This window comes from Gallinula chloropus, assembly GCF_964237585.1.
Source record: "Gallinula chloropus genome assembly, chromosome: 19".
NCBI classification, from domain to species: domain Eukaryota; kingdom Metazoa; phylum Chordata; class Aves; order Gruiformes; family Rallidae; genus Gallinula; species Gallinula chloropus.
In genome coordinates this window covers 9,077,822-9,092,030 of record NC_140104.1, presented here as the reverse complement: position 1 = coordinate 9,092,030, position 14,209 = coordinate 9,077,822, and the positions used below count along the sequence as shown (strand labels likewise).

The following is a 14,209-nucleotide window of genomic DNA, read 5'->3' as shown; positions in this document are numbered from 1 at the left end:
CAAATGTTGTTCTGTTGTGACAAGGCTGTTCCGACCTGCCAGCTGGCTTTCTCCAAACCCCATTATTTATTTTAGCAGCATTAGCAGATTATCAGGCCTGAATAAATCTGCATGTCTGAGTCAAATGAGTTTTCTGGGGTCTGTTTCTGTGTGCCTGCCAAAAGGCGGGAGGTTCAGCAGGAGGGTTGAGTGCTGGTGTGACAGTCCCGTATCAGCTTCGGAGCGCAGATGTGTCCAGTCTGACTTGGGGGGAGAAGATAATGCTGTGTGGTGAGGGTGTATTTTATAGAAACCTGTCAGAATAATTAGTGCTGGAACAAGAAAATACTTAGCTTTGGAAGCAGAGAGTTGCATCGCTCTGTGGGGCAGGGATAGACCTGACCCATGCTCAGCATCTTTGCTAGCGTACACCTTTCAGACAGGAGTGTGAGCTGCACTCCTACTGTGTGCTTTTGATAATGGCAGAAGTAGATAATGTGTGTATTAAGTCAGAAGGACTGGTTTCTAAACAGGAGAGAAAAGAACTTGAGAGTAAAAGCTTTCTGGAAATGAATAGTATCTATGGGGATGCAGCTGGAGCGGTCATATAGTGGATGGAGAAGTGTTGCCCCATTCCTGAGGCCCCAGACATGAGGTTTTTAAGGTGTTTACCTGAGGCTCTGTGGAGTCAGAAGACCTGGTGGTTTGGTAAAGGAAATCTCAATAACTGTAAAAGTTCAATTAAGAAACCCTTAGAGCACCTACCAGCAGCGATAGAGCCCTAGAAATGACGGTGAGATGACTTACACAGTGTTGAATTCAACTTGCAGCTCAAGAAACATGTTAGAATGGCACTAACTCACTGCATTAATGTTAAAAGACTGTATCTGTATAAACTCAAATAAACCAAAGGAGGGTTCAACTGCCATTCCACTGCGATAGGGAAAGAATTGTACCGCAGCTGTTGGAATCTGCAGCTTTGCAACTGCCTCCTACTGCAACCAGCTTCTTACTCCTGGATGCAGTGCAGGGCCAGAAAGGTTTCTTGGGATGCTTTTCCTGCTGTTCAAGATTTTCCTCCTTGCTATAGCAAAGAGAAGAACATCCACATAGGTTTTTCCATAAGCAGAGCTTCGAATCCCCAGAGAGGGAAGTGACAAAAGCTCAACTCCAGCTGCATGCTGCAGCACAGCCTCCCAGCATGTGAGGTAGGACCCAGACTTCAGAGCCCTATTCTCCTGTCAGTTCAGGTGCAGTTGTTTTGGGGCTGGGAAAACTCCTTCTCCTCTGCATAAGCCATTCTCAACATTTTTAGGGATTCAGAGTTCGTGAATGTGTAACATCCCTATCCAGGAGTTCACAGAACTGGAGGTTCCTGCATTCAGCTACCACTGGTTTCTGCAGGAGTTTATTGCTCTGTTGCTACCTGTTTATGTGGAGCTTTACACAAAGGAAAGTAGTAACCACAAATCATTAAAGATAAAGCCACAAACTTCATTTTAAACTTACTTTTCAAGTTTTCTTCCTTGAACCTAGGCTTTAGCAAAGACAGGCTAAAAAAAGGTTTAACTCCTACACTGATTTAGGTGAAGTACAAACCTTTAGAGCCACCCTCCCACTTGTCCATCTTTTTTTCCTCAGCCTGAGTATCTAAGTAGGAGCTTCTAGTGCAAAGGCAGTTGCTGCTGGGTGAAATGTGCTCTCCTAGCAGTGAACAAACCACAGCTTCCTACCTGCTTGACTTACACTCTCCTTGAGTCCCCTCAGCATGCCCAAAGCTTTAGGTGTACATATGGGGGCAAAGGGTGTGATTTATTTTCATTTCTCCATGGAGGGGAAACCAGCCTGTGCTGCTGGAAGCCTGGCAGTGAGATGAGACCCTCTCCCACGAAACACATTAGTGCCAGGAGTTCACGTAGGACATGTAGGTAAAGCAGGGAGAGGGCTTCTCTGTACAAAGCACCAGGTCTGTCTGCTGTGTCCAAGCAAACCCAGCGTGGGAACAAGCCAAAAAGGGACAAGCACCTTCCTGGCTCAGCTCATCCCAGCTGAAAGAGCACAGGAGGCCTGAACCCCCTTGGTGCAGTCTGCAGTTCTCTGCAGGAGGCGTGTGTCAGCTGCTCCTTCACGGCCAGGCGAGGAGCTGCCTGCAATTAGCTGATGCCTTGAAATAGGTTTCTGTTGTATTTGTTCTGACATCTCCCAGGCAGGCAGGCCCAGAAGTGCCAGTTCATCAACTTGCATGTAGTTATTGGAGAGACATCCTTAGTGCCAGGAGAACTTGATATGGAAGCTATCTGTCCTGGCTTCGTTAGGCACGAAACAGCCGCTGCTTCTGTGGAGAAGGACCTGGGGGTCCTGGTAGATGACAGGGTGGCCATGAGCCAGCAGTGTGCCCTGGGGGCTGAGAGAGACAATGGGATCCTGGAGGGTATCAAGAGGAGTGTGGTCAGCAGGTCACAGGAGGGGATCCTCCCCCTCTGCTCTGCCCTGGTCAGGCCCCACCTGCAGTGTTGTGTCCAGTGCTGGGCTCCCTGGGATAAAAGAGACAGGGATGTCCTGGGGAGAGTCCAGAGGAGGCTACAGAGATGATGAAGGGCCTGGAGCATCTCCCCTCTGAGGAAAGGCAGAGGGAGCTGGGGCTGTTCAGCCTGGAGAGAAGAAGACTAAGGGGGGACCTTCTTAATGTTGATAAATAGCTGAAGGATGGGATGCAGGGGGAAATGGGCAGCCCCTTTTCAGTGCTCTGTGGAGACAGGACAAGGGGCAATGGCTGCAAGTTAGAGCATAGGAAGAACTTTTCCCCAGTGAGGGTGCCAGAGCCCTGGGACAGGCTGCCCAGGGGGTTGTGGAGTCTCCATGTCTGGAGATATTCCAGCCCCGTCTGGACGCCGCCCTGTGCAATATGAGCTGGGGAGCTGCTTTGGCAGGGAGGTTGGACCCCATGAGCTCTCCAGCTCCCTTCCAACCCCTGGGATTCTGTGAAAATACAGATGTTTTCCCCCCACAACCCCCCCTCCATAATGGTTCCAGCTTCCATCCTCTAACCCTCAGCATCTTATGTGCAACATCTTCTCTCCCGACAGGTCGGTGGGACAAAGACAGGAGTTGTGCGCTACGTGGGAGAGACGGATTTTGCCAAAGGCGAGTGGTGTGGTGTGGAGCTGGACGAGCCCCTGGGCAAGAACGACGGGGCGGTTGCTGGCACCAGGTACTGTGACTCAGCCCCGGCTGGGGCACGGAGCATCCTCCACACCTCCTGGGGCGGGAGAGGTAGGGCTGGGTTTGGTTGGGTGTTGCAGGTTGGAAGAGCCTTGAGCTCTGCAGGCTGTGGGATAGCTTTGCAGGGAGATGGATAGAAACCTGGAGCATCTTAAAGATGGATCAGGTAACGTTGGTGGAGAAGTAACCCAAGTGGCTTCAGGGAACAGGAGAGAGCAGTGGGATGTAGGTTTTGCTAGACACCCATTCTGTGATGGTATTAGTTCTGCTGTCTACCACACGTTCCCTTCACAGTCTTTCTCTTTGTGTTCTAACTCAGAACTATGGAAGATAAAGATTTGATTTTTTTTTTTCTTCCTTTCCCCACCCCCTCAGCTTAATTATATTTGTTCTGTTCTTTCTGGGGACAAATTTCCAGTGATCTGAAAGAACAGTCAGTGGCATTGTCTGTCCTTGCGCTGATGCGGTAATGTGACAGCAGTTTGCTTGTTGCTCTTGCCACCTCTGACTCCAAAGGCACCTCCACTGTTTTCTCTTTGGGGAAAAAAACCCTTGCTAGTATCTACAGAACTGGGCAGGGACATCTTGTAGGCTTCCTTGGGAGGCTGTTTCTGTTCACGTGGTAGTTAGGTAAGGGAATGACCACCCTCAGATCTTGAGCTTAGGGGATGTTCAGATGTGAGTTATACAGCAGCACTTTGACCCTGCTTCAGATAGAGGTGGGGTCTGATTCCTCAACCTTCACAGCTCCTTGAGAGGTAAATGCTGTTGCTTCCTTGGCACTTCTTAGGGGAATCACAGAATCACAGGGGTTGGAAGGGACCTGTTGGCCACACTCCTCTTGATGCCCCCCAGGATCCCATTGTCTTTCTCAGCCCCCAGGGAACCTCACATTAGAGGTGAGGTTTCACTTTAAAGCTGAGGAGCTGAGAGTTCCTCCCTTGTTAGATCTCGGGTTCTCTGATAAAGGTTTCTTGTGTTTGGTCAGGCTGGATTGTCCAGCAGCCAGGTGTTTTTGTTTAAAATAAGAGAAACACTGCTTTGTCCTATGTCAGGACAAGCAAGCAGCAAATGATCAGCAGCAGATGGCCGACTTCCAGCCTGTTCTCAAGAGAAAAAGCCTGGAATGGTAGAGAATAAGTCATGGACTGAATCCAAGTCCCTGCTTTCTTTATCATATGCTACACATTATCTCTAAGCTTCATCTTCAGGGTGCTGGCAAATGATTGATTGTCTCTGGGCATGGGGAAGGCAGATGTGAGTGTAAGGGTGCTCTGCCTCTTGTCCCCACACCTCTGTTGCTGTGCTTTGAAAATCCAGCTTTTGGAAGTCACCTGTCCTCTGAAACTGCTACGCCTTGGCTGAGGTGGTTGTGGTACCCACTGTCTCTGCCAGGCTTCTCCTTTATTCCACACTTTACCCAGAGCAGGAAAACTTGAGCTCTCGGAGACCAGGAGTGAATGGAGAGGTTTGGTTTGACCAGGGGAGATGGAGGCAAGGCTGTAAGGCATCCCTGCCCCCTGTGTCCATGCTGATTTGGCAGATCTTCTAGCAATAGTGAACACTAGCTGATACAGCAGTGGTACATGTGGACTCTCCAGCTCCTGGTCCACCATGGATCTGGCTACAGGTTCACAGCACTGTCCCTGTCTGTCCTCTGAGCCATCATCCAGCCTCCTGATTTTCCCATAGTGTGTGCCAATTTCAGGGGCAGTGTTTTGGAGGAGAAGCCAACCAAGTAAAACCAACTCCCTTGGTGCATGCAGGCGCCCCTCAGACAGTCCTCCCCATGGTGGTCCTGTGACATTCCTGATGCCCTGAGCTTGTCCTGCCAGAATCAGTGTGGGCAGAGATGGTGCAGGACTCGGAGACACTCCAGCTTTGGTGGTTGTTGCCACCTAGTGAGCATCCTTGGCCTGGCTGCTGAGAGTGGTGCTTGCTGCTACAGTCTGGTCTGCTTTGGAAGGAGAGTTGAGTCCAAAGAGCCAGCAACTCCAGTTGAGTTGGTACCTGAGGTGTGTGGAGGGTTGCCCACATCTTGCAGGTGCAGGAAGGAGCTCTAGGTCTGAATGTCATCACGGGGTGGCTGAAGGGACAGGGTTCCCCAGGCAGTGCAGGGCTCTGGTGGGGGCTGTCTGCAGGCTGTGGGTCAGTAGCAGTGCCCAAGAGGACAGGACATCGCTGTGGTGAGCCCCTCTCTGTGTACAGAGACACTGAGGTTTGCTGCCTCTGGTTTCCTGTCTGCTCAGGAGACTAGAAAGGTGCTGGTGAGGTTGATTTTTGGTCTCCTCCACGGAGACAAGCACGTTACACTTATCATCTCCAATATATTCACCTTTACCTGCTTGTTTTACTGTTCTTCCTTCTCTGCTCCTGCTCCTGTGGGAGCCTTTGCCCACTGAACTGCTCCAACCTTTGCTTTCACGTAGTCTGAAACATGTAGGCCTTGGACACTGGAGCTTTTGTTTTCTCTATTTCAAAGTTCCCTGTGCTGTTTCCCACCTGCAGCTTGCACTGCCATCACAACACCACTTTCTTTCCCCATTTCTTTCCTGTGATGTGAGTGGAAAGCTCCTTAACGCTCCCTGAGAGCAGCTCTTGATTTTCAAGGAGGTTGTGGGGTTCTTTTCTGCCAAGTGTTCTGGACCCAATTCCTGCTTCTGTACTGTAAAGTTAATTACAACCACTTCTAGTCTGGACTAAAAGAAAATGAGCAGACCTAATGATGCAAGTTTGGACTTGATAAGAGTTGTTGGGGGGGGTGCTTTTGAGGGACTTGGCCTTTGGCAGTGTTGCACAGCCAGAAGTACTGGTCCACAGCTTGAGGAAATGGTGCTGAGCAGGGCTTTGCAAGAGGTCAGACTGAGTTTTCTGCCTTGGGTTCCTGTTCTGCAGAGAGGTCAGCCCGTGGTACAGCTGGTTTTCTGAACCCAAGGGGCTGTGTTGGCAGCAAGCAGAAGGGGCTAAGTGACCTGGGGTTGTAGAGGGGGGTTTCTGTTATGGGGGGGTGTTATAGGAGAAAATAACAATGGACTTGAGCAGATGTTTGAAAATGCATTGCTTTCTCATCTGGCTGGAGATCAGGCTGCTCTCTGGCCTCCTGAGTGCACAGAGGTCTGCCAGTGACACAGCCCTGGGGTTGCCAGCACAGAAGAACGAAAGGCAGCTGGGGAAGCAGCTCCTCACATCCGGAGAGAGAGGACTTGAGCTGGCAAAGCTGGATTTGTGTCACTCATTCGTTAGGACCTGATTTTTATGTTAACATAGGACATACTACACTATGGCCCAGTATTTAGTCCTAGCCTTCCTACAAAGCCTGTGAGAAACAACTCTTCACTGAAACAGTTTTGGATCTTGGCCCCAGGGGACACAGGGCCTGAAGGTGATGGGCTGTACTTGCCATGGTACAGCTGGCCAGCCACAGCCCAGCTCGAGCTGCTCAGCCCAGGCACTGAAGGGCTTCCCAAGGTTTGCTCGTTTGTATTCTGAAAGAGGGCTCCAGAGAGACATAATCATCTCGCTGCAGTTTTGGAAGAGAGTTTGCACTGTAATTACCTGATCCTCCTTTTTTTTTAATACTTGCTCCTTTCTAAGTTTGCTTGCACAGGAACCAGTTCCTCTTCCTCTGCCACCCAGAGGAGATGGCACACGCTGGGGTTTGCTGCATTGGTATTTTTAGCTTCACAGTTGGGATCTGCCATTTTTGCCCCTTCTGTTTTGGGAGGAAAGATTTTTACCCTGGTGGCCCTGGCTAGAGGCCAAATGGCCACCAAGCCGCTCGCTCACTCCCCTTTTCAGCTAAAAAGGGGAGAAAATATATATCAGGAGGTTTAGGATTCAAGATAAGGACAGAGGGATCACTCTGCAATTAGTGCAATGGGCAAAACAGACTCAGCACAGAATAAAAGGAAGAAAAGTGATTTATTACACTACAAGAAACACAGTGAAACCAGAGTCAGGTGATGAGAAGTGCAGTCAGGTCTTAAATCACCTTCCCCCCACTACTTCTTAGTAGACTTAAAATTCATCATGATTTTACTCCCTTCTTCCCCCCTCAACATGGCACAGGGAGGGGCAGGGAATAGGGAGTTCTGGTCAATTCCTTACAAGCTGCTTTCCTCCTCCAGATCTTAACACTTTTACTCCCCACCCACCCTTCTCTTCTTCACACACTTGACTTTAATCCTAAATTCACTCCCTTCATCCTCCCATCACAGCACAGGGAGGGGCAGGGAATGGGGGTTTTCAGTCTCTTCCTCCTGAGTTGTCTTCTGTCTCAGCTGGGGAGGGGGGCATTCCACACTCACCCCCTTCACCTGTGGCACCGTGGGGTCCCACCCACAGCAGACAGTCCTCCAGGAACTTCTCCAGCATGAGTCCTCTCACCACAGGCCTCAGCACGGCTCCTTCCATAGGGCGCTGACCCTTGGGCCCAGACTGCTCCGGCCTGGTCCCCCCTCAGAGTCACAAGTCCCCCAGCAAACCTGCTGTGGTGTGGATCAATCTCTCTACAGGCTGTACATGGGGGACACCCACTCCACCATGGTCTTCTCCACAGGCTGCAGGGGAATCTCTCTTTCTGGCATGTGGAGGGCCCCATTCTTGCCCCCCAGGCTTCAGGCCTGGCCTTGGTATCTGTGCAGCTTGTTACATCTTCTCACTCCCTTCTCTGGAGGAAAAAATGCCTCTGCCTGCAGTTTTTTTTGCTATGTGTGATTCCCAGAGGTGCTCTGACCATCGCTGATGGGCTCAGCCTTGGTCAGCAGCCACTCTGGCCTTGAACTGGCCGATGTTCACAGTCTGGGGCCTGCAGAGAGCTTCTGGCTCGGCAGCCATCTCAGCAGCACAGCTACGCAAAACCGCGACAACCCTACAGAACACTTACACAGAGAGGTGTGTGACTTCTGTGACTTCCTTGCAAAGCTGGGTGGAGAGCACAGGCAGGTTGTGGGAAGGTTGGTTTGTAAGGAAGGGGGTGTGTGCTCTCACTGGGTTGATGTACTGGGATGTCTGTGCTATCCAGGCTACTGGATGGAGCTTTCCTGGCATCTCATCAAAACGTGCAGCAACTAGTGCATGGTAATTATCTCGTGTTTCCCTGCTTAAGCACCACAAGTGAAAACATGGAGATTGCCACTACTCTAAGTGGCAGGAAAGGAGACTAATCCAACCACTTGCACACAGGAGACAACATCACAGCAAATCACCAAGAGATGAGCTGAGAAGCCGGGGTTACGTATTGCTTAGCAATGCTGTTCTGTGATGCTTGGGTGAGATGGATGTTCTACCACCTCTGAGTTGGTACATCTCCTCTGTTACAGGTATTTTCAGTGCCCTCCCAAGTTTGGGCTCTTTGCTCCCATCCACAAGGTGATCCGCATTGGGTTCCCATCAACCAGCCCGGCCAAGGCGAAGAAGAGCAAGCGAATGGCCATGGGAGTGTCTGCCTTAACCCACAGCCCCAGCAGCTCCTCCATCAGCTCCGTCAGCTCGGTGGCATCATCTGTTGGGGGCAGGCCCAGCCGCAGTGGGCTGGTAAGTGACTCTTTCTGCAAACTCTGCAGCCTCCATCCACTTGTGTGACCTGGCTCTGCAAAGCGGGGAGGCTTGGGGTTTTGTTTCACCATGATGAGGGGAGTGGAGCATGAGATAGTCTTACCCACCTTACAGCTAGGACTCCCTCCAGGGACATGAGGGTCATAAAGACACACGGAGCAACTGTGACCATTAAAGAGTCATAGAATCATAGAATGGTCTGGGTTGGAAGGGACCCCAAGGATCATAGAGGTCCAACCCCCCTGCCACAGGCAGGGACACCAACCTCCAGGCCTGGATCTACACAAGGCTGCCCAGGGCCCCATCCAACCTGGCCTTGAACACCTCCAGGGACGGGGAATCTACTACTTCTCTGGGCAGCCTGTTCCAGCACCTCATCACTCTTTCTGTAAAAAAACTTCCCCCTAATATCTAATCTAAACCTTCCCTCCTTTAGCTTTAGTCCATTCCCCCTTGTCCTGCCATTATCTGCTCTTTTAAAAAGTTGAATCCCCTCCTGCTTATAAGCTCCCTTCAGGTACTGGAAGGCTGCAATGAGGTCCCCCCGCAGCCTTCTCTTCTCCAGGCTGAGCTGCTCTTTGCAGTGGGATAATGCTCAGCTCCTCATCCAAGAACAGGTTTTTTTGTAGGATCCCTGCAGGAAAACCCTGCTGCCTCTTGTCCCACACGGTTGTGTAACAGCATGCTGCTGTGGCAAACACCTCTGCGAAAGCTCCCGCGACGACTGGGCTGTAGCGCTGAGGGGTGACACTGTCCTGGATCCCACACCTTGTGCTTTGGCAGGTGCTCAGGAAGGCAGACACCAGAGCAGGCAGCAGCATTGTTAAAGCTCTGTCTCTGCCGTAGTGTGTGCTGCATAGCACCTGCAGTCATCTTGGCTGGGATGAGGGTGCAGTATCCGCTCCTGGGAGTGGATCCAAGTAGCCCATGCCAGGCTCCAGCTGACATCATTCCTCCCAGCTGAGCTCACAGCTCAGCACTGCACCACTGCAGGTCATGGATAAATGATATTTAAGAAGGCAGAGGATGCAACACGTGAGAATGTTTCCTGACCCAGTTCCCACCCCTCGTCCTGTCCTTCGGGAAACGGTCCTTTCATTGCAGTGCTGAAGAGCTGTTGAGCTTGGGAGCAGCATCCAGATGTTTTGCAGGCTTGTTAACCCTACCTATAGGATCCAGAGCTGGAACTGCAGCTCTGTGCAGCCTCATAAATGATCAGAGGGTGAGCTGTGTTCCAGATGTAGCAGGGATTTCAAGTTGTTTGGGACTGGGAAGGACATGGCTTTACCCATCTCTCCTTAACTCTCCTTCCAGCTGACAGAGACCTCCTCTCGATATGCACGAAAAATCTCTGGCACCACAGCTCTCCAGGAGGCACTGAAGGAGAAGCAGCAGCACATTGAGCAGCTCCTGGCAGAGCGTGACCTGGAGCGGGCTGAGGTTGCCAAAGCCACTAGCCACATCTGTGAGGTGGAGAAGGAGATTGCCATCATGAAGGCCCAACATGAGCAGGTAGGAGGTGTGGTGTTGGTTCAGATCGTCACGTTACCCCCTATAGCTTCCTGATGTGAAATCTGGGCTCTGGGTTTCTGCTGTTTCTGAGAAAGCATGATGGGTCAAGCTGAAGCTCTTTCTCCTCTCCTGCTAGTCAGATGTGCTCCCTCTGCCCTGAGCCAAGAGCAGAAAAAGGGCTGTGCTAGAGAAAGGACAGTAGATCGTTTGTGGCTGGTGGATCAATACTGCTGGATGATGAAGTGCAAGTGGAGGGCAAACTTGTTTCCCTTAGCCACCCAATCTGGCCTTGGCTGGGACTGTATTGCAGTTGTTCTTTGCTATCAGATGCTGCTGAGAACATCAGCTCAGTTCATGTGTCGCTCCTTTCCTGCCAGAGAGGATGTTTTTATCACATTAATGAGGTCAAGAGATCTTTAAGGGAAAAAGGCTTCCCATGTTAGCTTTCCTTGCACAAACATTTGTCCAAATGATGTTTTATGCAGTTGAATGCTCCAAGAGAGGAGTTGTGTTTGTGCTGTCCATCAACATGTGGCTCTTCCTCATGTTTATAAACCCCAGCTGGCTGCTAGGGAGCAGGGACAGTGCAGGACATCTCTGGTGGCCCACACCTGCGTGTCAGAAACACAGGAGAAACTGGCAAGTCAACTGCAAGCTGACATCTTCCTTGGGCACAGTATTTTCCAGTAGTTACCAGTAACAAAAGTACTGGGCTCTGCTCTTGTCTCTCTGCAGTACGTCACGGAGGCAGAAGGAAACCTCCAGCGAGCACGAACACTGGTGGATGGGATGCAGAAGGAGAAGATTGAGCTGTTGAACCAACTGGAAGAGGAGAAGAGGTAAAGTGGGAGTGGATGGGTGTGGAAGAGGTGAAGTCATGGGGGAGGGGGGAGGTCTGTTGCCTGAGAACCATTTGACCATGGCAAACGTGGTCCTGCCAGTAAATGGTGGTACAGTACAACATCTCCTGCTGCCTGTAGAAGGGCAAATAGTTTTGGTGGTCTGCTGGACAGTGAAGTTATTGAGGGTCTTCAGCTCTCTCCCCTGTCAGTAGTTCCAGACACAAAGCAGGGAGATGGAGTGTCCCATCCAACCTGGCCTTGAACACCCCCAGGGATGGGGCACCCACCCCCTCTCTGGGCAGCCTGTTCCAGCCCCTCACCACTCTCTCTGGAAAGAACTACCCCCTAATATCTCACCTAACCCTTCCCTGCTTCAGCTTCACTCCATCCCCCTTGTCCCCCTTTTAAGGACATTCTCTTTGAGGAAGGGAAGTCAGGCTGGAGTGCAGCCTCACTGGCACAATTCACCTCTGTGTCACAGAGGCCTATCCATGTATACATCATCATGAGTACATTTCCTCTCTGAGTAAGAGTGAAGATCTGCTTGTCATTCTTGGAGTCCAACTGCTTCATAGATATAATTAAACTCTTCAGTGGGAATAGGAAGAAGTTTCTGTGGATTCAGGACTGTTTTCAGTTACTTATTTCAGCTGAGTGATGCCTCTCCTCAGGACAAATTGTCCTTTAGTGCACAAGTCTCCCAGTTCTCCTGGTGGGCAGCTCACTTTCCCAGCTCCAGGAGGCCCTTTAACCCAAGACAGCTGAGTTCTTTCCTAAATATCAACAGATGCCTCCTCTAATTAGAGAAGGTTTAGACAAGGAAGCTTGTTTATGAAGTTAGATATGTACACAGAGAGCTATATTTATCTGTAATGGAATCAGAGTCTGTACATCTGGCTACCAGCTCAACATCCTCATTATCATCTTTTTTTTTAATCAGTAAGGAGAACAAAGGGGTCTGAGTTTGGTAGAAGATTGAATTATTTTGTTTCATCTGTCATTACTGGTTTTTCTCTTCAGACTTTGCCCAAGAGGCTGAGGCACAGCAGTGCCTGGGTGGGATTCTTACGTGCCTTTATGCATGACTGGCCTGTGCAATCTCTGGTGTGGGCTTTTCTGCCAGCCTAGCCCACAGTTTCCATGCTGTGGCAGAATTACACATTGTCCACCCTCTGCCAGGAAAGCACAGGCTCTGACCCCTGCAGAATGTTGTGTACAGCCCCTGTTTCTCTGGCACAGGACTTGCCCAGCGCTCTGCAGGGCGGTGCCAGTGTAAGAAAACCAGTGAAACCTGGCTGTGGCTTTCCTGGTTTCAGGATCCCAGTGTCAGTGAGCAGCAGCTGGGTTTGCTGAGAGGTGGTGTGGTAGGAATGGCATGTCTGGAGCCCTCACCTCCACAAAGTCCAAGGTTTGCTACCTGAGAAGCTTGCTGAGTGGCTGGCTTGCTCATGCCATTTGCCTTCTGCTGAGCTGTTTGTACCCCTCCCCTCTCCCCTCTGACATCACTCGTGCAGGGGAGGCCCATGTGCAATTGCTGCTCAGGGATGGGGTGCTGCTCTGGGTGTTACTGATTGCTGTCTGCATCTTTTCCCCTCCCCAGGAAAGTGGAGGACTTGCAGTTCCGTGTGGAGGAAGAATCCATCACAAAAGGAGATCTGGAGGTAATCCCTTCACCAAAAATGGGGTTCAAGCCTGCATGTGGGGCCACAGCTCAGTCATTTCTGCCACCTCTAGCTCAACTTTACCCAATCCCTTATCTTTACAGATGGCTTTGGGCCTGCTGCAAGCATTGTGATATAAACTGTGAGGATTGTTCTTTGGTCTGTTGCCCAATGACTAATAATGCTGGGAGCTGCCTAGAATATACCTATGGAAGGAAGGTTCTGCTTTACATGTGTAGATTGCACTTTTCCTTATCTTCAGCTGGAGACCTGATCATGCTCTACAACTCCAAGGAGGGTGTAGTTGGGTGGGGTTGGTCCCTTCTCCCAAGTAACTAGCAATAGGATGAGAGGAAATTGTCTGGAGTTGTCAGGGGAGGTTTAGATTGGATATTAGGAAGAATCTCTTCACTGAAACAGTGGTTAAGCATTGGATCAGGCTGCCCAGGGATGTGGTAGAGTCACCATTGCTGGAGGTGTTCAAAAAGCCTGTAGAATGGCACTCCAGGGACATGGTTTAGTTGACATGGTGGTGTTGGACTTGATGACATTAGAAGTCTTTTTCCAACCCTAAAGATGACTTTATGAGTGCTAGGTCAGGAACAGCCAGAAATGCCAAGAAAATGTGAAAACTAGGCAATGGAGTGTGGTGCAATGGCTTTGACCCTCTAGACATAAACCTCTCTGGCAGCTGAAGCAGAGTAATGTGTTTGACAGGGCATGAACTGGCTGTGCACTGATAGCAGACCTTGGGTGAAGGGCAGCGAGCGCTTCTGCGTGGGTGCACAGCCAGCTTTGTCGATTCCTGGACTGACAAACTGAGGAGAGATCTGATTTCATGTGGGCTGGGAAGGGGTGGTTTGCAGTGGGGATGTGGCCAGGTTTGCAGGCTGCCAGGGTCCTGTCCCTGCTTCTTTGTTTGTACAGAAGAAACATCTTCCTAAGGAGGAGACATGGAGCTGCTTGGTGTCCTGCGATCCAGAGGACTGGGATATTCCCCTGTGGGTCCAGCACCAGCAACAGTACAGACTCCAGTTCTTATGTTCTGTCCCATCTTAATTTGGATGCTCAGATGAAATGATTGACCCACTAGAGTTAATTCTCATGCTGTGGATTCCCAGAAGCAAGTGATTCACCTAAAGAAATAATCTCTCCTTGGAAATCAGGGAGAAAAGTGCTTCTTGTGTTGCTGTGTTGTTCCTGGGAGGTGGATGTCTCTCATACTCCTCATGGAAATCACTTTGCATCCCTAGCCAGAGCTCAACTAACCACCCAAATACCACAAGCAGACCCTGGTGACAGTTGTCTCCCCTCCTCTGGTCTTGTAGTCCCCTTATGCTAAGAGCCCTCTTCTGAGTACTTGGAGGAGAACGTTTATCTGCACTTCACAGACAGGATGGTAAGAAAAGATTCTCCATCCATGGCCTCTGGATCTAG

At 50.5% G+C, this 14,209-nt stretch overlaps 1 protein-coding gene across 1 annotated transcript in view; it reads left to right on the top strand.

Moving 5' to 3' along the window:
- Nucleotides 1–14,209, top strand: part of CLIP2 (CAP-Gly domain containing linker protein 2) — a 53,923-nt gene that overhangs the window by 23,116 nt on the left and 16,598 nt on the right. Inside the window, exons 3-7 of the mRNA XM_084272839.1 lie at nt 3,066–3,190; nt 8,523–8,736; nt 10,072–10,269; nt 11,005–11,108; nt 12,712–12,772. Of these exons, the coding sequence (XP_084128965.1) occupies nt 3,066–3,190; nt 8,523–8,736; nt 10,072–10,269; nt 11,005–11,108; nt 12,712–12,772 (702 nt within the window). The remainder of the gene's footprint in view (nt 1–3,065; nt 3,191–8,522; nt 8,737–10,071; nt 10,270–11,004; nt 11,109–12,711; nt 12,773–14,209) is intronic.